At 43.2% G+C, this 26165-nt stretch overlaps 1 protein-coding gene across 1 annotated transcript; it reads right to left on the bottom strand.

Annotated features, from left to right (window-relative positions):
* Positions 1 to 1551: 1551 nt before the first annotated feature.
* On the bottom strand, positions 1552 to 26093 carry ube2z (ubiquitin-conjugating enzyme E2Z). Its single transcript, XM_052038625.1, has 7 exons — positions 25907 to 26093; positions 19759 to 19831; positions 15582 to 15769; positions 13822 to 13933; positions 12099 to 12211; positions 8555 to 8645; positions 1552 to 4144 (listed from the first exon to the last, which is right to left on the bottom strand). The coding sequence occupies exons 1-7, from the start codon at positions 26077 to 26079 to the stop codon at positions 3974 to 3976; spliced, it is 921 nt and encodes a 306-aa protein (XP_051894585.1). The 5' UTR covers positions 26080 to 26093; the 3' UTR covers positions 1552 to 3973.
* Positions 26094 to 26165: the final 72 nt, after the last annotated feature.

The raw sequence follows: 26165 nt of genomic DNA, 5'->3' as shown, positions 1-26165 counted from the left end.
AGGAGCTTCTGTGTGCTACTTGGTTGGACCCCAACCAGTATGCTTCAACAGTACCTGAGTGAATATACAGAAAAGGCTTTGGCCTTGAATTTTCCAAACCTCTAACATGTTTGCAATCCAGTGCATGTCTTTGTAAAAGATTAGCCCATTGATGCAGTGTTTGTTTATCCTTTTCTGATACTTTGGATTCTGGTAGCAGTTAATATTCACGCAAGCCTTTTGGATAGAAAGAGTACCTTGGCAACTAAACATAGAACTACACCTTTCAATACAATTCCAGTTTGACAAATTACTGCCCAAAGTGAACAGATCAACCACTCTTCCCCTTACATTAATTATAGCTCACTGAACTGGAGAGCAACAATATTACCCTTTTATTCATACACATTCCAACAATCCTCCCAAATGGCCAGAGCTCTGGCGGACTGGTCATTGCACATGTTCATCTAGTAATGGACCAAACAATGATTTGCGTTTGGTTCAGACATTCCTTCCATTCAATCCACAGAATAGTGTCTGAGAGGAATTTTGTCTTAATGTGTAGGTGGTTCTAGTTCTGAGAGGCAAACCTGCTTCAAATTAGGAGAAAATGCAGCACCAGTTTTGCACTGAAGTCAGTATCTGCATTTATCCAAGACCTAATTCCAGGTAGCAAAGCTTATTTGCAAATAACTGTGTGTGTGAAGGGGGTTTCCCTCAGTTTGTGACAGCCCAGTATTTGGATATCTGTGCAATGTAAATCTTCTGAACTGCAAAGTGGTTTTCACATCCCTATTGTTCTTTGTGGCACGATGTTGTACTGTGTTGTTTATGGGCTGAAGCCTTAAGGGTACATTACAACAGATTTTAAAATGTTCACACACAGACACAGAGCAATGCATGTTGCCCGATCTGTTTGCAGCAGTATTGGTGAAGGAAGGATCCCTAGACATCACACTAATAGTGAGCAAACAAAGCCAGTGAAGTGGTCTGACACTAACTCAAACTCTTGAGAAACAAGGTGTTTGTTCATCATGGAGGAATCCGATAAGGAACACCAATTGTCAAAACCATAAAGTGACTTTATTGTTCCATCAGGTATCTATCAAATCAATTTGCTTAGAACAGCAATCCTCAAACTAGCCTTTGCTATTAATTGCATTATACCTTTAAAGTGCTTAACAACAACAACAACTGCGATCAATACTCGTGGATATAATCTCTGACCTCCTAAAAGATATAGAAATAATGCATGACATGACATAGCCACCAAACAATCACAGTTCCAAAGTTAGCTCGTCTCGGAGCACCAAACTCTCACTGGGTACAACTGCCAAGTAGCAGAAGCTTCCTCCACAAGATGCCTTTCCTAATGGGGAAATTTTAGGCTGGTTGACCAAAATGTGCGTCACACCCAAACTTGATCTTGTCCTCATGCACTTTCCAGCAAGGATTTTTTTTTGAACATTAATCATAAACAAAGGCAGTTCGGTGAATGTTTCCATCTTCCTCCTCCACCCACCTCCTTCCATCCCACCCCCCCCACCCCCACCCCCCCAACATGAATGGCAGCAAGCCAAAGGAGACACTCTGGAATCAGCTAACCCAATGTACACTATGAATTGGAGCCAGGCCACCTCTGATCTGTAGGGAAGAGCACTGCTGTGCAAGAATTGAACTATTAACCCACTTTCTTTCTCCACAAATGTTGCCTAACCTGCTGAGTATTTCTAGCATTTTGTATTTTCTGGTCTGTATAGCTCAGTTCCAGTGGCAGGGAGCTAGCTCACTGAACAGTCAATTGGAGACATTATTTAGAGAAAAAGGAAATACTGATTGCAATGTGAAATGCCAAGTTTCAAGACCCTGCCACAAACTTTAGGAAAAATAAACAGGATTTTTTTGTCTTCAACATCAAGATTTCCATATTACACATTTACAGGTCTCTACAGTATGCTTTTGAACATAAAATACTCATGGTTGGTCAAGCCTTATAGATTAGTGTAACAAAGGATTCATGGCAAATTCATTATAATTGAGCGAGGCTCATTGTGGAACAGTGTTTAGCCTCATCTTTTGGACACCAGAAATGAGATCCTGAGAGAGACAAGAAAATTCAAAAAGCATACAGTCCACTTTATAAATCAACTTCTACTACCAAGGATATTCTCTGAGTGAGATGGAACAATAAAGAAACAAACTTGGAAAACGTTCCTCTCTCATTACTGGTTAAAGATGCCACTGCATACAAACCAGGATAAACAAATCCAGAACTTTTACAGTGATTGACTAATCAGGGTTGATATTTTACAAGTTCTCTCTGTGATGGCAGGCACCAAGTTATTCCATTCACCTGACCAGCAAATCCTGAATGGAAAATAGCAATCAAGCAAGACAACAACAAATTTGAACCAGATGGACATCAATAAGGGCAGCTCCACAGTCTATTATCCTGGACTGGATTTGGACCTACATCTGAGTGAATGAGAGGGTCATGCTTGGAAGTCAAAGACTCCAAGGTGTGGAGGAGGGTCTTCACTGGTGAAGAATATAGGGCAAACTCTGAAGTGAGGTTTATATTTATCTCCAGTTTTAAGCAAGCATAACAGTGCATTAATGCACAAGAAATTCATTTCCTATGATCACACATCATCTCCAAAATGATCCAGAGAAACCTGACAGATCACCTGCCTTATAATCACACAACGAAAGAGACAAATCAGGTAATGGTACTTCTCGAGCAGATTGTTATAACAGTTAACCCCTGTTACATAGTTAGGCTTTTACTGGACTCCATTTAATTTGTCAGCCCACACTTCAAACAAGCTTTCTACTTGATATGGGTAACTGATTGCTGAACAAGTTACTCCACAAGACCATTTGCAGGCACCCAGTAGAGTTGACCAACAATACTACAGACATGCAAGATTCAAAGTCAGACTGTGAGAATATTTACAGCTGCCAATCTTGATACGTCAAGGAGTCAGGAAGAAAGCTGTCCACTAACCATGAATGTCAGACTAAATCTTTCACAAGTGGGTGGTTGACCATAATAGATAGCTTCCCTTTTAAAACAAAAATACACACCTTTGGATAGTTTGATAAAATGACTTGAATTTTTTTTTAGTAATTTGTTAGGACAGGGACCAGAAACAACAGGAATTATACCATTAGTCACCTTGTGGAGCTTTATGGAAATAGTCGATATCAATGAAATATGAATAAGAGTACTGCAAATGTTTAAATATTCTTTTAATGGACAATCAAATGTCATTAATATAGATGCCTGTAAAAAGTGGCACTTCAGTAACTGGTTTTGTATTTTACTGCCTTACTCGTTCCGTATTTACTGAATGAGTGTTGAACTGTGTTAGCCTTTTAAACAGACACTATGGATTAATTTGCAGACATACTCAAGGAAGATTTTCTTTAAATGGAGTGAAATAATTCTGTAGATTGGGAATGAACACAGCAGCCTAAGGATACCTCTCTACTTGGTGCGACTGCAAAATGACAGAAGATGCAAATCTTGAAGCCATGAATACTTGGAACGATAACACCCCAAAGGAAATCACCACAGACTTGTTTGCATGTGAATGTCACTATATAAAAACACAAAACGTCCACACTGTCTCATACAGGTGGTTATATTGATAAGGATGAGGCACAAGGGTAACCTTGTTGGGTAATCTGGGCCTTAGAGAGCAGCACTTAACAATGAAAGCAGGACCCTGCCATTAGGAGTATGGATTGGAGAGCTAAAATCTTTAAAAAATTATAATCATATGATTCTTACCCAAGCCAATTCTCCCCTTCTCTCTCCTTTCTATCATTACAAAGCGAAAGCCGAGTAAAACAGGCTGCCCACAAAGATCCCAGATCTTTGGTCTATTTACAAAACCACTGGAAAGGTCTCTCCCCTGGACCAGAGCTTCAGCCCAACTTCCTTTGGATCCTCACCAGCACAGACATGGCCTGTCCCAGAGTTTGTATTCTAGGGATGGGAGGTGCCTTGACTGTCTTGCTCATTTCCTGAGGAGCTGCTGTCAGAATCTGGCTCTATTGCTTCCTCTTCATTTTTCTTTTTCAATCGTTGTCTAATGACCTGCAGCCGACTCAGTAAGGTCTGGTAATCAAAATGACCTCGCCTCTCTCCAAAGGGATCCTGCAAGAGGGACAAGAATGTGGTTGGCATTTTACACTGCAATTCCAAATGATTACTATTATCAACAAATGCACACACATACACTACCTTTAGCATTCTAAAATACCTGAAAGAGGTTGGAATGGGTATTACAGTGGAACGGGTATGGGAATAGATATGCTCTGCCCAAGACCGCAAGAAGCTGAAGAGAGTTGTAGACACAGCTCAGTGCATCACGAACACCAGCCTCCCCTCCTTGGACTCTGTCCTTACCTCTCGTTGTCTTGGTGAAGTAGCCGGCATAATCAAAGACCCCACCCACCCGGTCACACTCTTCTCTCCTCTTCCATCGGGTAGAAGATATAGGAGCCTGAGGGCACGTACTACCAGACTTAAGGACAGCTTCTACCTCACTGTGATACAATGAGATGGACTATGACCTCACGATCTACCCTGTTGTGACCTTGCACTTTATTGCACTGCACTTTCCCTGTAGCTGTGACACTTTACTCTGTACTGTTATTGTTCTTACCTGTACTACACCAATGCACTCTGTACTAACTCAATGTACTGCACTGTTTAATGAATTGACCTGTACGATTGGTTTGTAAGACAAGCTTTTCACTGTACATCGGTGCAAGTGACAATAATAAACCAATACCAAGCTGGCAAGCAAGATACGGAGCAACTGGTGATAAAAAAAAAATTTGCATTTTTCTCTAAACAATTTGCATGGAGCAGGTGTAGAAGATTTAACAACCACATTCCAAGACGCATCATCCCTTTGTACAAACGTGTGCATAATCATGTATTGCTTTCAAGGTCAAGTGCTTCCCCTCTCCAATGACAACATTTCAAAGATGAGTGCAGAACTGAGAGATGACGACACATTTGGGAAGCTCGTAAGAAAAGTGTTAATATGACTATTTTCAAACCTGCTAATGTTATGTGTATTGCCACTGATGTCTTTTTGCAATGGGTGCTAATGTCAGCTTTCAGCTGTTCATTGAGAAAGGATGAGTTGATCTAGATGCAATATTCACAGCACTGATGAATTACTGATGATTCTAAAGGAACGGTTGCATTAGTCAATAAACCCAACTGAATGACATTCCTGTAATTAATTAATAACAAACACAGCAGAGGCAACATCAACCTTGCCCGTGCAGAAGATTGGTATTGGTTTATTATTGTCATTTGTCCCGAGGTACAGTGAAAACCTGTCTTGCATACTGTTCATACAGGTCAATTCATTACACAGTGCATTGAAGTAGTACAGGGCAAAAACAGTAACAGAATACAGAGTAAAATGTCACAGCTACAGAGGAAGTGCAGTGCAGGTAGACATAAGGGTGCAAGGTCATAACAAGGTAGATTGAGGTCAAGAGTCCATCTCATCATATAAGGGTACTGTTCAATAGCCTTATAACAGTGGGATAGAAGCTGTCCTTGAGTCTGGTGGTATGTGCCCTCAGGGTCCTGCATCTTCTGCCTGATGGGAGAGGATGGAAGAGAGAATGTCCTGGGTGGGTCTTTGATTATGCTGGCTGCTTCACCAAGGCAGCGAGAGGTATAGACAGAGTCCATGCAGGGGAGAGAATGGTTCAGAGAACAGGCAGAAAAGATATCTTTGTTAGGAGAACTCACAAAAAAAGGTCTTGTCTATGTATAATGGGGAGAAAATGAGGATATTAGCACAGTACAGACTCTTTGGCCCACAATTTTGTGCCGACATTTTATCTTGCTCCAAGATCTATCTAACCCTTCCCTCCCACATAGCCCCCCATTCCTCCATCATTCACGTGTCTAAGAGTCTCTTAAATGTCCCTAATGTATCTACCTCCACAACCTTTGCCAGCAGTGCGTTCCACGCACCCACCACTCTGTGTAAAAAAAAACTTACCCCTGACATCCCCCTTATATCTTCCTCCAATCACCTTAAAATTATGTCCTCTTGTGTTAGTCATTGCCACCCTGGGAAAAAAGTCTCTGACTGTCCACTCGATCTATGCCTCTTATCAGCTTGTATACCTCTATCAAGTCACCTCTCATCCTCCTTCTCTCCAAAGAAAAAAGCCCTAGCTCGCTCAACCTGGATATGCTCTCCAATCCAGGCAACATCCTAGTAAATCTCCTCTGCACCCTCTCTAAAGCTTCCACATCCTTCCTATAATGAGGCGACCAGAACTGAACACAATATGCCAAGCGTGGTCTAACCAGAGTTCTATAGAGCTGCAACGTCACCTCGCGGCTCTTGAACTCAATACCCCGACTAATGAAGGCCAACACACCATACGCCTTCTTAACAACCGTATCAACCTGTGCTGCAACCTTGAGGGACCAATGGACGTGGACCCCAAGATCCCTCTGTTCCTCCACACTGCTAGCAGTCCTGCCATTAACTTTGTATTCTGCCTTCAAATTCGATCTCCCGAAGGTGTCTCACTTCACACTTATCCGAGTTGAACTCCATCTGCCACTTCTCAGCCCAGCTCTGCATTCTATCAATGTCCTGTTGTAATCTACAGCAACCTTCTACACTATCCACACCACCACCAACCTTTATACCATCAGCAAACTTACTAACCCACCCTTTCACATCCTCATCCAAGTCATTTTGGTCAAAAGAATAGAAAAGCAAAATATTGCTTAAATGGTCATACCATGGAATGCTGCTGTAGAATGGAATCTGAGTATCCTTATACATAAAGCACAGATAATCAGCATACAGCAAACAGGTAAACAAATGGAACATTAGTGCTTCATGCAAAGGGGATGGAGTACAAATCTGGACCTTGCTACACAGGGTGGGACCAACACCTGATTGTCACATACAGTTTTGGGCTCCTGTTTGAAAGGGGAATTTACTTACACTGAAGCAGTTCAGAGCAGGTGCACTTGATTCATTAAACAGATTGGGCCTGTATTTACTGCAGTTTAGAGAAATGGGAGGTCATTTATTGAAATAAAAGATTCTGGGAGGCATGGCAGAGTAGACCCGAAGAGAATGTTTCCCTCTGAGGAGGCAATCAAGAACTAAGAGGAAGTTTCAGAATAGAGAATTGTTTGTTTATGGCAGAAGAGGGTGATGAGTCTTTGTGAATTCTCCACCTCAGGTGTGAAAGCTGAATTGGTGAGCATATTCATGGCAGAGATAGATTTTTCTGATCTTAGAGGAGTCAACCATTATGCAGAAGAGCAACAAAAGTGGAGCCGACGCAAGCTCAAATCAGCAGTGATCATATTGAGTGAAGCAGGCTCGAGGGACTGGATGGCCCACTCCCAAGATATGGGAGCAGGTTCTTGTGTGTGCACACGTGTATAAGTGACGGACGGAGTTTGTACCAGACCGAAGGAAAAATGAACTTGTTAAAAAGAAATATTAATATTTGCATACTACAATGAGCATCATTTTCTGTCACTTATTAATAAGTGACAGAAAATGATGCTCATTGTAGTATGCAAATGTGAAATAACATTTCAGAACCATTAGTGGGTATAGGAAAAATACTCCAGAATTCTTAGATCAGCCCAACAAGACTAGAACTGAATATATGGTAGTTATGTTGTAAGTGTCAGGGCACAATTAATTGTCAACAATAGTTTCTTGGTTTGGGTTTAATAAATCTTGAAACATCTAACAATCTTTTAAAAGCTATTGCTTTACCAGCTTAAAAGGTAAACAAATGCCCAAATTTGTAACCGGTCAGATTAAAAATAGAACTAGAAAGGAGATGGATAAAGTTACTTCTGTACGCTAAAGGGCCAATGGAGACACAAGAGACTGCAGATGCTGGAATCTGGAGGAACTCAGAGGGTTGAGCAGCATCTGTGAGGGGAGAAGGAACTGTTGATGCTTCGGGTCGAGAGCCTGCAGTAGGACTGAGAGTGGAGAGGGAACATAGAACATATGCTCACAGAGCAGAGGGGATTGGCTGACAAGAGGCAGGTGGGTGATAGGAAGAAGCAGAAAAGGAAAAAGGAGAGGGTGAAGGTGGAGACAGCTGTTGGAGGGTGATAAATGGGGACACAAAGACGATAAGTAAGGAAGCTGATGGTGGGAACAATTAAGGGAGAGATAAAGGGCAGGGGGAACCAGAGAGGGGAGGTGATACGGTGGGAAGCAGGTGGATGGACCAGGAGGGGGATGGGGTGGAGTAAAGGGAAAGGGAAAAGGAACAAAAATGGAAGACTGGAGATGGATTGGAAAGAAAGGGCAGGGACAACACAGGAGGGAAAGGTTAGCTGAAGTTCAGTGTTCAAGGAAAAGGTTGATGGATACAGCAAGAATGGTGTCCACGAAGAAAGAGCTAGGGATAAAGAAAGCCATTACTTAGCCAATGAGAGCTGTGATCAGGAACTGGGCTAGAAAGAGCTCAGGAGCAAATCTCGTTTAGTTGAGATGAACAGGATCAAGTAAATTGATGTTACCTGCATAGTTTGTCCCTGCAGGTGAAGTCGATCCTTACAAGACAGTTCATAGAAATCGTAGAACTCCATGAAAGATTTCTCCATCACACTTCTGAGCAAATGGAAAACACAATCATTCAGTAGTTTAACCAATGAATATTTCACATTTGTAGTATTTTGAAATACAATGGAATTTAATGTAATGAAATACAACCTACAGCTGAACAATGCACAATGTCGGTATTCACCATCTCCACCGACGTGTTTGAACTGGCAGGAGGCAGCTGCCAGAGGAAGCTTTGTAGTACACAAAATGAAATCTTTCTGGTTAGTGCCTGCTAGGCTTGGTCATAGAGTCGGAGTTATACAGATTGGAAACAGGCCCTTCAACCCAACGCCTCCATGCTGACCAAGATGCCTATTTCTGTCAATCCCATTCATCTGCATTTGGCCCACATCCCTCCAAATCTTTCCCATCCATGCACCTTCCCAATTGTCTTTTAAACATTGTAATTGCACCTGGGACTAGCTCTGATGGGCACCTTGGTCAGCATGGATGAGTTGGGCTGAAGGGCCTGTTTCTGTGCTGTATTACTGACCCTACAAACCTTTCCCTTGCATAAACCTATGCCATCTAGTTTTAAGAATCTCCTACCCTGGGAAAGATTCTGTGACTATCCAACCTATCCACATCCTTCATGATTTTATAAACTTCTATAACCCCTCAGCCTCCTTTGCTCCAGGGTAAAGGGTCCCAGCCTGTCCATTCCCTCATAGCTCAAGCCCTCTAGTCCAGACAACATCCTCGTGAATCTTTTCTGCAGCCTCTCCAGCTCAATCCTATCCTTCCTACAGGGTGGTGACCAGATCTGCACACAATACTCCAAGTGCAGTCAAACCAGCGTTTTGTACAACTGTTACATGACGCAAGATATTTTTATTAGTCACATGTACATCGAAACACACAGTGAAATACATCTTTTTGCGTAGAGTGTTCTGGGGGCAGCCCGCAAGTGTCGCCACCCTTCTGGCACCAACATAGCATGTCCACAACTTCCTAACCCGTACGTCTTTGGAATGTGGGAGGAAACCGGAGCACCCGGAGGAAACCCACGCAGACACGGGGAGAACATACAAACTCCTTACAGACAGCAGCCAGAATCGACGTCCCAACTCTTGTACTCAACACCGTGGCTAATGAGGGCAAGTGTGCCATACGCCTTCTTCAGCACTGCCTACCTGTGTCACTGCTTTGTTACTTATACCTCTAAATCTCTGTTCAACAACACTCCCAGGGCCCTGCCATTCACTGTGTTCCTGATCTGGTTTAATTTCCCAAAATGCATCATTTTGCATTTGTCCAAGTTAAATTTCACCTGCCCACTTTCCCAGTTGATCAATATCCCACTGTAACCTTAAACAGCCTTCTTCACTATCCACTATACCACCAATTTTGGTGTCATCTGCAAACTTACTAAACATGCCACTTCAATTCTTATCCAAATCATTACTATGTATGACAAACAACAGGGGACTGAGCACCGATCCCTGCAGCATACCACTGGTCACAGGCCTCCGATCTGAAAAGCAACCCTCCACTGCCACCCTCTGCCTCCTACAACCAAACCAATTTTGTATCCAATTAGTTAGTTCACCCTGTATCCTATGTGTTCTAGCCTTCTGGACCAGCCTACCACGTCAAAGGTTTTGCTAAAGTCCACATAGACATCATCTACCCCCTCCCCTAGTCAATCCACTTGGTCATCTCTTCAAATTCATGAGGCATGATTTCCCACTCATAAAGCAATGCCAACCATTCCTAAATCAGTCCTTATCTTTCCAAATGCAAATAAATCCTGTCTCTCAGTATCCCACCTTTGATGCAAGGATCACTAACTTGTAGCTCCCTGGCTTGTCCTCGCAGCCCTTCTTAAATAAAGGTACAACATTCGCTATCCTCCAGTCTTCCAATACCTTACCCGTGGCTAACGAAGATACAATAACCTCTGCCAGGGGCCCAGCAATTTCTTCCCTTGCTTCTGACAACGTCCTAAGGTACACCTGGTCAGGCGCAGGGGACTTATCCAACTTTACGCACTTCAAGACCACCAACACCTCCTCTTTCATAATGTCGATATGTTTCAGGATAACACTGTTCTCTTCCTTGAACTCAAAGTAGTTTCCATGTCTTTCTTCAAGGTAAATACAGAAGTATTAATTTAAGACCTCGCTCATCTCCTTTGGCTCCACACATAGATGACCACACTGATCCTCAGTTAACCTTTTGCTTCATATAGAGAATCCCAAAAGATTCCTTTATCTTATCTGCCAGGGATAGCCCCCTTTTGTCCTTGTAATTTCCTTACAAGAGGTGGATTTAAGTCCTATAGCAGATATTTTAGCGAAGAGACTAGGCTGACAACCCATTGCAGTGTTAAGAGAGTTCGATGCATTTTGAGAAGAAACATTTTTCAGCTGAGTTATTGAATCAAAGCCCTGTTTACACATTCAGATAAACAAGAGCAAGAGATTCCCTCAACCACCATTGAAGGAGATCATTGCTGTTTATGGGATCTTGCTTTGCCTAAGTTGGCACCTATATCTAGTATAACAGTAAATGCACTGTAGTTAACTGATTTGGAAGCATTTGAGATACAGAGGATGCAATAGGCCAAGAAACCACATAACTGTAAGTCTGCCCTTTCTTAAAAATTGATTCCACTTTTTGTCCAGTAATAAAGTATAAAGCGGCTAAAAACCCAAGTTTTGAAGTGTTGGTTTGGGTTTGACAATTGAATCACATTGAGGATCTGCTACTTCTATCTTGGTTTGAATGCTGTAGATGATATAATTGGCTGGAAAAGCACTTGTGACCATTTAACTAACTTCTACCCCCTTCTCCTTCACCGACAGAACACAAACACCCGAAGTGTTTCTTTTTAAAATGATAGAATTATTAAGCAGTTCAATGAGAAATCAAGTATTAAAACAGTATATTCAAGACAGATTGATAGATTTTTAGTTATTAATGGAATCAAAGGATATGGGAAAGTGGTATTGAGGTAGAACATTACTGAATGGTGGAGCAAGTACGAGGAGCCAAATGGCCTATTCCCGCTTTAACAACATTATATTTTTGTTATAGCCATTTGAGTTATAGAGCACAAGAGACCATTCACCCCATCGCATCTATGCTGGCTCCCTGGAAGAACCATTCAGCTACTTTGCCTCCCTCAATGGTAAGCATATTTCCCCAGAACTGTAAATATCAAATTCCCTTCCACTGAATCAGCTTCTAAACCCTTTCTGGTAATGCATTCCAGATTACAACAACTCTGATTAAATATTCTCATTTCCTTCTGACAAACATTGTATCCTCTGGGTACTGACTCCAGCCGGTGAAAACAGCTTCTTAGTACTTTCATTAAAGTCTCTCAATCTTCAATCATCAAGCAAATTGCATTGAACAGTGAATTGAATAGACCTGTTACACAAAGCATCTGGATCAAATACTTCAGAGCATAGTTTCACTAATTTTACCTTAATCCACATGAAATAAACATACCTTAGTGCATCTGGGCAGGGACACTTGCCATCTAACATATCACAAACAGCTACCCTGATAGATTCGTGCCGTATGCATTCGTTATAGTTTTTACTGTCTCCTGGATGTCTCTCCTAAAACGATTACATAAAAAAATTGTTTTAAAATAACGTTCATTAATATACTTAAGAATGTTACCCTACCCATTCTCCTTCCCATACGAATTTTTCCTCCAACTCAAGGACCTGACAAAGGACTAGGACTTTAATGGGAATGACAACATTTCGGTGCCTTAGCCCCGTGACTAATCTGCAAACAGACCATTCAGCCATGAGGGCCAGAATGGAGTCCAATTCTCTCCAGGTCATCCACTCACGAGTTACTGAAAAGCAGTCCCCAGCTGACATTTCCCACCCCCCCTGCATCCAGCATCACTGAATTCAGCAGACACCAAACTCCAGAGCGATCCAGGGTAGAGGTAGCATGGTGGGGATGGTAGGCAGTCATAAGAGTTGATCACAGGAAATGTACGCATTACCAGTGAGTAAGCAGGATAATGGCAAAAATGTCCATTAAGGAAACAGCAAGAGAATTCCACATAAACTGCATTCACGAAACCATACCCATGAACTTTAAAGGAGAATTTTTACATTTTGGCCCTCTAGTTCCTTTAAAAAAGGACAAGCCACTGTTAAAACACATTAACACATCTAAGTGGTTATTACTTGAAAGCTTTGATTGCTGATGATGATGGTTTTTCATTCACAACATGCTAATTGAATAAATCGGCCTTTAATCCACCGGCTCGAGTAGTGTCACATGGTTAGTAGAAACAGGAATCCTGGGTAATTTTCCCTTTTGCAAGGTCCTGAGTGAAATCTGGACCCTGCTAAAATCAGCAAATTTGGTAGAGGTGCTTTCTACCAAAGGAGGTAGGGGGAATGAAAGGGTTAACATACGAGAAGCATTTGATGGCTCTGGGTCTGTACTCAATGGAGCTCAGAAGGATGAGAGGGGAATCAGACTGAAACCTACCAGATACTGAAAGGCCTGGAGAGAGAGGTCGCTTCCATTAGTCTAGGATCCAAGGGCACAGCCGAAGAATATATGGGACATTCCTTTGGAACTGAGATGAGGAGGAATTTCTTCAGCCAGAGGGTGGTGAATCTGTGGAATTCGTTGCCAAGAGGGCTGTGGAGGCCAAGCCATTGTGTGTATTTGAGGCAGAGATTGATAGGTTCTTAATTGTTAAGGGGGTTAAGGATTACGGGGTTGAAGACAGGAGAATGGGGTTGAGAAAAAAAAATCAGCCTTGACTGAATGGCGGAGCAGAATCGATGGGCCGAATAGCCTAATCCTGCGCCAATATCTTATGGTCGAACTTTGCTGGTCTCAGAGACTCCAGGATAAGCACAGTGCTCTTAGAACCAACTAGGATGAAAATCACATTGGCAGAGTTTTTTTAAAACTTAAGTTCCTTAGATAACTATATATATTTTGGCATATCTCAGCACGAGACCAAGAATCTCTGAAGACATACCTTATAGAAGCAGGCAGTCACTCCAACCGGTCTATGCCGGGTTCATAGCCTCCTCCCACTCCTTCATTTAAACTCATTAGTATAGCCTTCCCTTTCATTCAACTACTTATCCAGTCTCCCCTTAAAAATCTTTTTCATGTGAAAATTACAAATGCATGATGAGATCTTAAAACTATAATATTGTTAAAGTGGACTCCAGCTCACCTGCTCAAAACCTGGCTCATTGTGATACGGATTCTCAGTCATAAGGGACTGAATGGATATGAGTACTGAAGAGATGCTCTGGGCTGGACTCCAAGCAGGACCTGTCCAGGTGCTTAAAAAAGAAGTATTTCCTTAAGATACAGTAGAATCCTCCTAGAACAGACTATTGGTGATTCTGCACCATTCTAACATGATATCAGCAATTCCTTTATTCAGTGCAAACTTTAAATTAAAATACAAAATGCTGATCTGTTGAGCATTTCCAGATCTCCAGAAACTGCAGATTTTTGATTTTCAATTGATTAGCAACTCAAGTTTGAGTGAGTAGCCAGGCACATTTAAATGAGAGAAATGCATGCACACACAGTGTGACAGATTAAGTCACATGGGATCTATGGTGAGTTGGTAAACTGAATCCAACATTGGCTTGGTCACAGAAGACAGAGGGTAGTGGTGGAGGGAGTGTTTTCTGATTGGTGGTCAGTGACCACTGGTGTTCCATGAGGATTAGTGCTAGGAACTCTTGTTTGTGATACGTTAATGATTTGGATGAAAATGTAAGTGACTTGATTAGTGAGTTTGCAGATGACCCAAAAACTGGTGGAGCTGTGGATAATGAGAAAGGTTGTCAAGGGATACAGCAGGATTTGGATCAGTTGGAAAACTGAGCAGAGAAATGGCACATGGAGTTTAACACAGACAATTGTGAAGTGTTGCACTTTAGGAGGTCAAATGCAAGAGGAAATTAATGGCAGGACCCTTAGGAGCATTGATGTACAGAGGGATCTTGGGGTGCAAGTTCACAGCTCCCTGAAAGTGGCAACACAAGTAAATAGGGTGGTAAAGAAGGTGTACTGCATGCTTGCCTTCATTGGTCAGAACACTGAGCATAAAAATTGGCAAGTCATGTTATAGCTGTGTAAAACTTTGGTTAGAACACATTTAGAGTACTACGTGCAGTTCTGGTTGCCACACTACAGGAAAGATGTGGAGGCTTTGGAGAGGGTGCAGAAGAGGTTCACCAGAACGTTGCCTGGATTAGAAAATATTAACTATGAGGAGGTTGGACAAACTCGGATTGTTTTTTCTGGAGCAGAGGCTGAGGGGAGATCAGACAGGCAGAGAAAGGGTTGATAAGCAGAGTCTTTTCTCCCCCACAGTGGAAATGTCAAATACTAGAGGGACATAGCTTTAAGGTGAGAGGGGGAAAGTTTAAAGGAGATTTACGAGGCGAGGTTTTATTTTGAAACATAAGGAGGGTAGATGCCTGGAATGCATCACTAGGGGAGGTGGTGGAAGCATTTAGACAAACGAAGAGGAATACAGACTGTATACAGGGATGGGTTGAGTTTAATTTGGCATCATGCTCAGCACAGCCATGATGGGCGAAGGACCTGTTCCTGTGTTGTACTGTTCTATATTTGTGTTTCTATGGTTCTCTGCAGGGAAAGCAATTTGCATATTCACACATCCACCGCACGATAGGTCAAAGAATTTTGCACCTCTTGATGAGGTGCATCAATTGCTGACGTGCTGGTAAAATAGTTCTTTGAGACAGCTATCAGATTCAGAAAGGTCAAGTAAGCCACTTGCCTAACATGGTACAAAATAGGGGCCGGCTGGAGGAGAAGGGGGAAATCTCTCAACTGATTTTCGGGTTCAGGATTTAGTCCTGAATCAGGCTAGTAAGATACATCTCAACCTTACTTACAAACTTATCTTTATAAGCACCATATTCACATCTGACAATCTGTACATACCCAAGTATGCTGAGGCACACTTTGCCATTTCTGTAAAAGTTTGGGTTAAAGCGCACAGTGTTATTTCCAGTTGTCATGAGCTTGACTCTTGGTGGGTGGATGGGATAATCAGGAGGGCAGCGAAAGAGAAAGAGGAAAAAGCCTCCTTCATAAGGTGTATCGAAAGGTCCTGTGATTAGTGCATGGATCTGTATGCAAAAGAACAAATAGAAAATCTGATCAGAACGTACTTGAAACATTACTGAGCATCAATCAACTCGAGCAAAAGTCATTTGTTAAACACGACACATAAGCCCAAATCAAAATATTTCTTTATTGCACTTTCCAGAAATTAAACCCTCACTTCCTAGACCCTTTGGAACTGACTGAGTGCAACATTTTAGCATGGAGTGAAAGGTTAGTGGATTTACTTCCCACCATTTGCCAAGAATGCTAAACGCAACCAGGGAGAAAAGACCTACAACATGGCAACAGGAATGGTGGGCTAGTGATGGGAGGGGTGCAGAGAAAGCAGCTGTTTCTGACCACTAATTACATTTAGTTTGCACTTTGTTTCATGGGGGAATAGTAAAGCTCAGTGTAGACCTGTGTGAGTGGTATTCATATACATCCCAGCAAGAGTTTAGGGCAAATAACCTTGCATCATTTCCCTGTCCTGCACCCACCTTCCAATAGGATGTCAATCTTACCACAGATATGCCAGATCAATACAAGTCTCAATGCAAGTGCTACAACGGCAATATTTATTGCCCATTCCCAAATGCCCTTTGGAAGATGATTGAGACTCATCCTCTTGAACTGATGCAGTCCTTCTGGGAAAGGTGTTTCTATAATGCTGCTGGGCAGAATGTTTCAGGATTCAGATCCGGTGACAATGAAGGACGAGCAAAATAGTCCCAAGTCAGAAAGCTGAAAGTCATGGAAAATCTACAGGTCATAGTGCTCATGTGGACCTGATATTGTTATCTTTCTAGGTGGTAGAGGTTTGGAGTCAGTTACTGCAGAGCATTTTGTATGCAGCTATGATGCACTGGTGGTGGAAGGACTGAATGTCCAGTGCTGGGGGATGGGTTTGCCATTGCTGCTTCAGTATTTTTGGAGCTACACTTACCTAGGTACATAGAGGGTATTCTGTGACGGTCCTGCTTGGGTCTTGTAAATAATGGAAACACTTTCGGGAGTCAGGAGACGAGTCACTCACTGAAGATTCACGCAGTCACAGTATGTGAGCAAATAGTCCAGTTAAGTTTCTGGTGAATGGTGACCCCTAGGATTTTGATGATAGATACCCACAACAATAATGCCATTGAATTGTCAAGGTGGGTGAGTGGACTCTCAGTGCAGACAGCCATTGATACTTATCAACACATCCCTACATGTTGTCCAAGTTTTGTTGCAATCAGGCATGGGCCTTCCTTCCTAAAGAACAGCAAATGGAAGTGAACACTGTGCAGTCATCAACAGCAGAGCAGAGTCGCTGACAGCATTTAAATCGTGTCCAGACAAGCACTTTAAATCGCCAAGACACAAAAGGCCACGGGTCAAGTGCAGGAAGATGGAATTGACATGGATGGGTGCCCACTGGTTGGTACCATGCTGCATAACTGTAACTACTTCTGAATGAAAGGAAGGTCATTGATGAAACAGCTGAAAATGATAGGAACTAAAGCAGTACTCTGAGGAATTCCTGACGGAACACTTGTGGCCAAGATGATTGACCTCCAAAACCACAATATCCTTCCTTTGGGCAAGATAAGACTCCAGCCAGAAAAAGTTTTCCCTTTGATATCCAGTGTTCTATTAGGGCTCCAAACGTTGCCTTGATGTCAAGGGCAATGATTCTTAGCTCCCCTTTGGGACTTAGCGCTTTTGTTCATGTTTGGACCAAGGCTGTAATGAGGAATGTAGCTCCAGAACCATGTGGCCATGGCAATACCCAATTCTAGCAGAAGTAGGCAGTTTTAGCCACAGTAAATTATATCCAGTGAACAAGCTGGGAGATGCTTACATTAGAACACAAAAATACAAGGGAATACTAAATATCTTCCTTGTTCACACACATGAATTTATAATAGGAAAGTTCACGTTCACAGTTATGACTGAAACTATGTAAACCTGAGACATTAATTATACCCTTTGTACAGCAGCGTAGTTGCTTTTCATGCTAGAAATTAGGTGTGTGCATGGGTCAATTATGAGCAGCTCACAATCCTTGATTTTAGGGTGTAGGGGATGGGTTTCCATTGCCCACCCTTGTGCTTATGAATATGGACGACAATTATCCACTGGCAAAACAAGTCACATGGGCAGCTTCCATCATAAATGGAAATTAGATGCAAGCATTTGTTTATGGGATATATTAAGATGAATTAAAACTAAAACATGTTATCACAAATTCCAGTCAAGCAAAAGCCCAATATTTAAATTCAAATGCTCACCTCACTTGACAATGGCATAGATAAGGTGGACGGTAACAGTCTTTTCCCCAGAGTAGGGGAGTCCAAAACTAGGGGGCATAGGTTTAGGGTGAGAGGGAAAAGATTTAAAAGGGACCTGAGGGGCAACTTTTTCCATGCAGAGGGTGGTGGGTATATGGAACGAGCTGCCAGAGGAAGTGGTTGACGCAGGTCCAATAACAACATTTAAAAGACACTTGGACAGGTACATGCATACGAAAGGGTCAGAGAGATATGGGTCAAACACAGGCAAACGGGACCAGCTTAGATTGTATGGATGCGTGCCAAATTTTGTTTGATGATTCACCCTATGAAGTTTTATGAAGCAGCCTTGTACATTGTGCTATGTTAAAGGTGCTATACAATTGCAAGTTGTTGTTTTGTTGCTCATACAGGTCCAATGATTGCTTCACATGAATACTCCACTGAATCCTGATGCCCTGCATGCAGCACTGCAGAATATTGCACAAGTTTAGTTTTGTATCTAAATACGAATTCAGAATGGTACAGAACTGCACACATTTCTGTTTTTCCATTGTCCTAAGAATTCCTTACTTTTTATTTCTCAGTTCCCCTTTTTGGATCTACTATTGAATCAACCAAGTAAGAAACAAAATGAAAATAGCAGGAGTAGGCCACTCGGCCCTTCAAGCCTGCCCTGCAAGTCCATATGATCATGACTGATCAGCCCCAACCCTCAACTCCTTTGTGCCAGATCCAAGAGCCCTCAATCCCCCAATCTTTTAAACAAAAACTCTACCTCCATTTCTAATACTTCTAATGAGCTAGCCTCCACAAATCTCCAGGGCAGAGAATTCCAGGGATTCACTCCCCTCTGCAGGAGGAAATTTCTACATTTCTCGGTTTTAAATGATCGGACCATTATCTTGAAACCGTCCCCTTGTTCGAGACCCTCCCACCACTGAAAACTTCGACATCTACTCTGCCGTGCCCCCTTTGGATCAATGCCTTTCAATAAAATCGCCCCTCATTCATCCAACTCCAAAAAAACATCTGGCATCTCTTGACAGAACAATCTTCTTATCCCAGGAATTAAACTGATGAATCTCCCTTACTGCCTCCAATGCTACAATATAATTTCTTAGGTAATAGGACCAAAACTGTGTTCAGTACTCCAGATGTGGCCTCATCCTGCACAATTATAACAAAACTTCCCCATTTCTAAACCCAACCCCTTTTCAATAAAGGCTAATTTCTCATTTGCCCTCTTAACTACTTGCTGCATCTGCCTGCTAACTGTTCTTGGCAGGACCCACTCTTTCAGGCAATGCATTCCAGATTCTAATAATAAGTTGTGGGAAAAAATTCTCTCATTACTATTTTGCTTCTTATTTTAAAATGTAAATATGTAGATTTGACTCAACTCCACAGGAGGAGAAAGGAAAAACAAGCCAGTGGAGGGGATCAGTGGGCCAGGCAGCATCTCTGGAGGCAAAGAGATTGTCGATGTTTTGGGTCACGACTGGAAGACCTGATGCAGGGTGTCAACTATCCCTTCGCCTCTACAGATGCTGCCTGGCCAGCTAAGTTCCTCCAGCAGCTTGTTTTCTGCTCCAGATCCCAGCATCTTGTGACTCTACAGGAGGAACGTCAAATACAGTTTGTTTTTGTTTCAGATTTCCAGCATTTGCATTTTGCTTTAACATCAGACGCTAAATGACATTGTGCGCCATGTAATATAGAACACTTTGCAGTCGTACCTTAGTCATATCTTGTGGATCTGGTACCACAAACATCCCTGGTGGTGGCTCTTTGTAAATAGACATGATATCCCTGCATCAAAGAAGAAGGAAAGCATTAAAACACATTCAATGTTAAACCGCAACGCTATGGAATAATATGACAACTTGATCTCTGTAATTGAGGTCTTTAAGATTGTGGAAGAATTTGACAGAAAACAAAGTGTTTCCAGTTGTGAGGAAAATTTTAAGAATATGTTTAACCATTTTCTGTCCTTCTCTCCCATCATTTACTCTGTCTCTCCCAAGGTGATGATGTGCAGTTCCACAATCACAATTCTCCTGTGTCATGGTCTTGCTTCTTTTCCCAAGGGAGAGGTTAAACAATGGCTCAAGTTGTCCTGGGTTTCTCTCTTTCACTACCCAGGGCCTGGTTACATTGCAAATGTTAAAGAAGACAAGTTGTTGCAGTTGGTAATTAGGCCTGGAGAGATGGGAAGTGGAGGTGTAGAAATGGGCCTCACGTCACATGTCGAATGACCTTCCATTTGTTTGATTTCCTAGGATGCAACGATTCAGAATTAGGACTATAAAATTAAATTGCTTGATTTCTTCCACGTCTCTGTGGAAAAAATAAAAATTAATAAAGCTACAAATTCTGAGTGAGAGAAGAGACTGAATCAAGAGAGTTCACTTGATACAGGGAAATCCCTAGCCAGGTATGCTCTGGAAGTGAAAATGGCCAAAGTTTGCTTGGGCCAGGTGACCTATTTATTGTAGATTAAGATGCAGAGAAAAGGCAGCCTCATACCAGACACAGCTGCATTTTCTGTAACCCTTTTCCAACATTACAAAGTACCTCAGAAGCAAGTTCTAGACCCAACAACTTTAGCAGCCAGAGAGATAATGGACCCATTATTAAAACCAACCCAGCTCCCACTCCATTGTACTTTTCAGCCACACGGACCACAAAAACCCAGGTTACCCTGTGCTGATTTGGTTGATCATGATAGAGTTCCTGTTAAAGGTTGGAGGTGGGAAGGCAATGAGGAAGGCAAGGAGAATTCAACTGTTTCTCTTATATTCATTCTTGGCATCTGTGCATTTATTGCCCATCCCTGATTGCGTTAGTGAGCTGCCTTCTTGAACTGTTGCAGTCCATCTGGTGAAGTTGCTTCCACAGTGCTGTTGAGAATTTGACGTTTTAAACACAACAGTGAAGGAACGGTGATATATTTCCAAATTGGGATACTGTGCGACCTGCAGGTGGTGTTCAAATGAACGTGCTGCCCTTGCCCTTCTTGGTGGCACATGCTTGGGAGGTGCTGTCTTAGTCACCTGGGTAAGTAACTGCAGTGCAGCTTGTGGACAGTCCACGATGCGGTCACCATATGCCAGTGGTGGAGGGAATAAATGTACCGGATGTTTGATAGGCTACCAATCAAGTGGGCTGGATGGTGTCGAACTTACCTGCACTCAACCAGGAAAGTGCAGAATGTTCCATCACACTTTCACTTATGCCTTCTTATAGTGGAAGAGCCCTGGGAATGTCAGGAGGCGAGTGACTCATCAGAGAATACCCAGCCTTCGACCTTTGTAACCGTAATATTTAAGTGGCTGGTTCATTTGAGTTTCTGGTCATTGGTGACTCCAGGATATTGATGGTGGGGGATTCAGCAATGGTGGTGCCATTGAGACCTTTTATTGTAAATAGTCATTGTCTGGCACTTTTGTGGCATGATTGTTACTTGCCACTTATCAGCCCATTTCTGAATGTTGCCTGGGTCTCACTGGGCTGCTTTATTTGCTGAGATGTAAGTGGACTTGAAATTGTGTAATCAGAGAACTTCCTCACTTCTGACATAATGGCAGGCAGGTCGGTCATTGATAAAGCAGCTCAGGATGGTTGGGCCTAGGACACTGCTCTGAAGAACTCCTGCAGTGATGTCCTGGGACTGGGATGACCAACCTCCAACAACCATTTTTCTTTGTGCACACAAATACTCCAAACTTTGGAGTGCTTGCCCTTTGATGCTCATTGACTTTAGTTTTACCAGCCACATTCAGTCAAGTGCTGCCTTGATGTCAAGAGCAGTCACTCTCACCTCACCTGTGGAATTCTGGACCATGGCTGTGATGGGTTTGGAGTCAAGTGGTCCTGGCAAAACCTAAACTGGGCCTGGGTGAGTAGGTGCCTTTTGATAGCACTGTGATGAAAAATTCCATCACTTTGCTGATGACCGAAGCAGACTGATTGGGCAGTATTTAGCCAGATTGGATGTGTCCTGTTTGTTGTAATTGGGACATACCTGGGCAATTTTCCACATTGTCAGGTAGATGTCAGTGTTGTAACTGTACTGCAACAGTTTGGCTAGATGGCAGCTAGTTCTGGTGTTCATTACTACAGCTGAGATGTTGTCTGGCCCCGCAGTCTGTGCTGTATCCAATACTTTCAGTCATTTCTTGATATCTGGTGGAGTGAATCGAACTGGCTGGAGACCGTCTTCAGCGATGGCGTGGATCTGGGGAGGAAGCCCAGATGGATCATCTATTCGGCACTACTGGGATATCAAATGAAGTAGATCTGCCACCCTATCACACTGCCTGTGGACTGTTGCTGCTGCTAAAAATAAAGGCTGAACATCAGATAAGAATAGAATTAAGGTTAGCTGCGACGGTTTCCACAGTCAAATTGCTCACGAACACCAATGGCCTTAGTTTGCCCTTGAAGACGGGGCACTTTGAAGAGATGTCAGAAACTTACCAACAGAAAAAATACATAACCCATAGCCTGTGCAGAGCACAATGGCATTTGACTGAAGTCACTATCGACAATAAGGAAATCGTATTCAGAAATAAACATTTCAACTTTTGGACTTGCTAGATTTTGAACACAGCATTTAATCAGCAACTTTTCGATGATAGAACATAGAAAACCTACAGCACAATTCAGGCCCTCCAGCCCACAAATCTGTGCCGAACATGTCCCTACCTTAGAAATTACTAGGCTTACCCATTGCCCTCTATTTTTCTCAGCTCCATGTACCTATCCAAAGGTCTCCTAAAAGACCCTATCGTATCCACCTCCACCACCGTTGCTGGCAGCCCATTCCACGCACTCACCACTCTCTGAGTAAAAAACTTACCCTTGACATCTCCTCTGTAGCTACTCCCCAGCACCTTAAACCTATGTCCTCTTGTGGCAACCATTTCAGCCCTGGGAAAAAGCCTCTATTCACACGATCAATGCCTCACATCATCTTATACACCTCTATCGGGTCACCTCTCAACCTCCGTCGCTCCAAGGAGAAAAGGCCGAGTTCACTCAACCTGTTCTCACTTTTACTCTTACGTGCAAAGCCTCAGTAAAAGTGGCCCTTGTATCTAATAACTTATCAATAACAGGGAAAACAATGGCCATGCCAAAAGCAGAAAGGTTACAACGCCAAATCTTAGGACATTATTTGCCAATTCCAGACTCTAGATTAAAAGTTGACTGGATGACGTGAAGGAGAGATACATTTATATAGAACCATTTATTAATACAGCATATCCCCAAACTGTTTTTAGACAATTAAGTACTTTTGAAGTATCACCATTGTAGCAATGTAGAAAATGCTGCAGTTAAATTGCACATGACAAGTTAAGACAGAACGGCAGCATCAATGATTGGATAATATTTTTGTTAAATGATGCTGTCCAGGCCTCCAGAGCAAACACTTCTGGTTCACTACAAAACTGTGGCAATGGGATATTTCTTTTCTTAAATTGACTCCAAAAGAGTTTAATTTAGTAAGTCATTGAAAAGATGGCACTCTGACAACATGGGGACTGCCCAGGAAGTGTACTAAGAAAAATGTTAGCATCGTGCTGATTTCTGAAAGGGAAGTGAACCCATAATCTTTGAAAATAGAGATAAAACTACTACACAATTAATCATGACTAATATGTTATTGGATTGGCAAGACCTCATCCAAGATAAACCTTGGTTAAGACTAAAGGAAAGAGATCCCCTGTTCTCTTTTAAAAGACAACAAGTCCAGAGGCTAACAAGTCAGTGCAATTGATTGGACAGAACATGTGAACAATGTTCTTCAGGTTGAGCTCTATAAATATATCTTACCAAGGCCTTTCAGTTATTCAAGATGCAGGGGAAGCTTTCATTGATTCATGAACTAAGACTATTACCTTGTGACTTCGTTTGAACAAAGCCACAGCTTTTTAGAATTTGCCCTACTGCATAATTTATCTGAGCAGCATCAATCATATGTTAATTGATAATTAAAAATTAACTGAAAGGGCAAAACTGTGACAAATGGATTTCAATACAAGTAAAGTTGCATACTTTGAACCAGTGGACAGATTTACCTTCAAAACAGAGACTTGGGGATTCACATACATATATCATTAAAATATCAAGGACAAGTTCAGGAAATAATTAAAATGGCTAACAGAACATGGACTTTATATCTTGCAAATTAAAACACACAGTATCAAGTTATACAAGAAACTATTTGGACTATTTAGAATATTGATGGCAGTTCTGGGCATTACACTTTATGAGTGATCAACAGCAACAAGGGAGCAGCCCACCACTGCTTTGTCAAGGGCAGCTAAGGGTGGTAATAAATCCTGGCCTTACGCAAATCTCAGAAAAATTAAACTAAAAACCAGAACACTATTGGAATACCAAGGATAAAATTACCAACCTTGGGCTGTATTTCCCCCAAACTCAGAAAGTTAATCTGCAACTTGATCTAAGCTTCTAAAAGGTATTAAGGAGAATTATTAGGAAGGTTGAAAGAAACTTTTGCTGTGGAGCAGTGAAAGTCAAAAATCACTTCCACCTGCAAAGGGCTGCAAGTCTGGGATCCTCTGCCACAGACGGCAATTGTTTCTAGGTCAGTTGTGTTTGTTGATAACTTCTATCACAGTATATGAAGAACAGGCAGATTCATGGACCTCAGGGCACATGTCACTGCAAGCTCAATGGATGGCAGAAAAAGCTTGAGGGGCTCAATGGTCTTCCCCTTTTTCTACTGCAACATCCATCTGCATTCTCATCATAACCATTAGTTTACTCTCCAGCTCACTGCACAGATCGCCAAAGATTTTATTCTCAATATTTTTGTTCCACTAAATGTTCCATTGCTTTAGAATACTAACAGGACAAATCGTAAAGATCCAAAAACAAAAACTTTATCAGAACACCTGCAAACTTAGCAGTTGGCGTCGCCTTAAAGAGCAACAAACACATATGAAGCCCAACATTTCGAAGTTCAAACAGGGCAGACAAGGGAGGGCCTCCAACCCGCGGAGAAGCACAAAGTTGAAACAAGAAGTCCTTTAATGCCAACGCAGAATGCAAATGAAGCTGACTTTTGAAACCAAAATGAAAAGTGGGTTTGGGGAGGGGAGGGGAGGGGAGGGGGAAAGAGTAGCCTGGCATCAATTGAAGGAAGATGAAAATGAATAAATGCGCGTAGTCTTAAAAGTGAAACTGATAGTTGTGCAGTAGTGCGAGGGTTGGGTTTGAAAGGATTGTGGATGGGATCAGCGATTGAGTTGAGGAAGCTGCAGCTCTGAATTCCCCCAGTCTCTTCTCTCCCATTCCTGCCCGTCCCGCTGCCTCTGGTCAACCGGCTGCAGGTCTCCCCCTAGGTCGCCAGCCTCCCCTTTCTTCCATCTCCTGTACCCACCCCCCAGCTTCAGGACTCCCTGGGCACTCGGCATCATCTCCCGGGTTCGCCGCCCACCCGTTCCCCTGGAGGGATCCCGGGAGAGGTCCCGGCCGGGGGACACCTGCAGCCCCTCTCCCCGTGACCCCCGTCCCCGTCCCGCCCGGTTCCCCCCGGTCCCCAGTCCCCGGTCCCCAGTCCCCGATCTCCCCGGTCCCTGCTCCCCGCTCCCCCCCCCCAGTCCCCGCTCCCCGCTCCCCCCCAGTCCCCGCTCCCCCCCCCAGTCCCCGCTCCCCCCCCCAGTCCCCGCTCCCCGCTCCCCCCCAGTCCCCGCTCCCCCCGTCCCCCCCACGGTCCCAGTCCCCCCCGGTCCCCCCAGTCCCCCCCAAGTCCCCGTCCCGCCCGTCCCCCCCAAGTCCCTGGTCCCCGGTCCCCGTCCCGCCGCCCCCGTCCCCCCAGCGCCCACCACTCCCCTCCCGCGGCTAACTTACCTTTTGATCCGCAGCAGGCAGGGCTGAGAGGGCTTCTCACTGTCCCAGTCGGTGCTGAGGGTCGGGTCCCACGAGGTAGCGTGGAGCTGGCTGAGGAGGCCGGTTGCTACCGAGCCGGTGCTGCCTGGTAACAGCATCGGGCTCACGCTCTCCTCCACCGGAGCCTCCGCCATGTTCAGCCCGCTCGGCCCGCACTGCGCAGGCGCGCCCAGCCGGGCGCTCCGCAGCGCCGCCGCCGGTGGCTCCCAGTATCGCCGCC

Source organism: Pristis pectinata, chromosome 25 (genome assembly GCF_009764475.1).
Source record: "Pristis pectinata isolate sPriPec2 chromosome 25, sPriPec2.1.pri, whole genome shotgun sequence".
NCBI lineage: Eukaryota > Metazoa > Chordata > Chondrichthyes > Rhinopristiformes > Pristidae > Pristis > Pristis pectinata.
The sequence above is the reverse complement of the archived record's forward strand: the minus strand, read 5'-3'. Positions and strand labels throughout refer to the sequence as shown.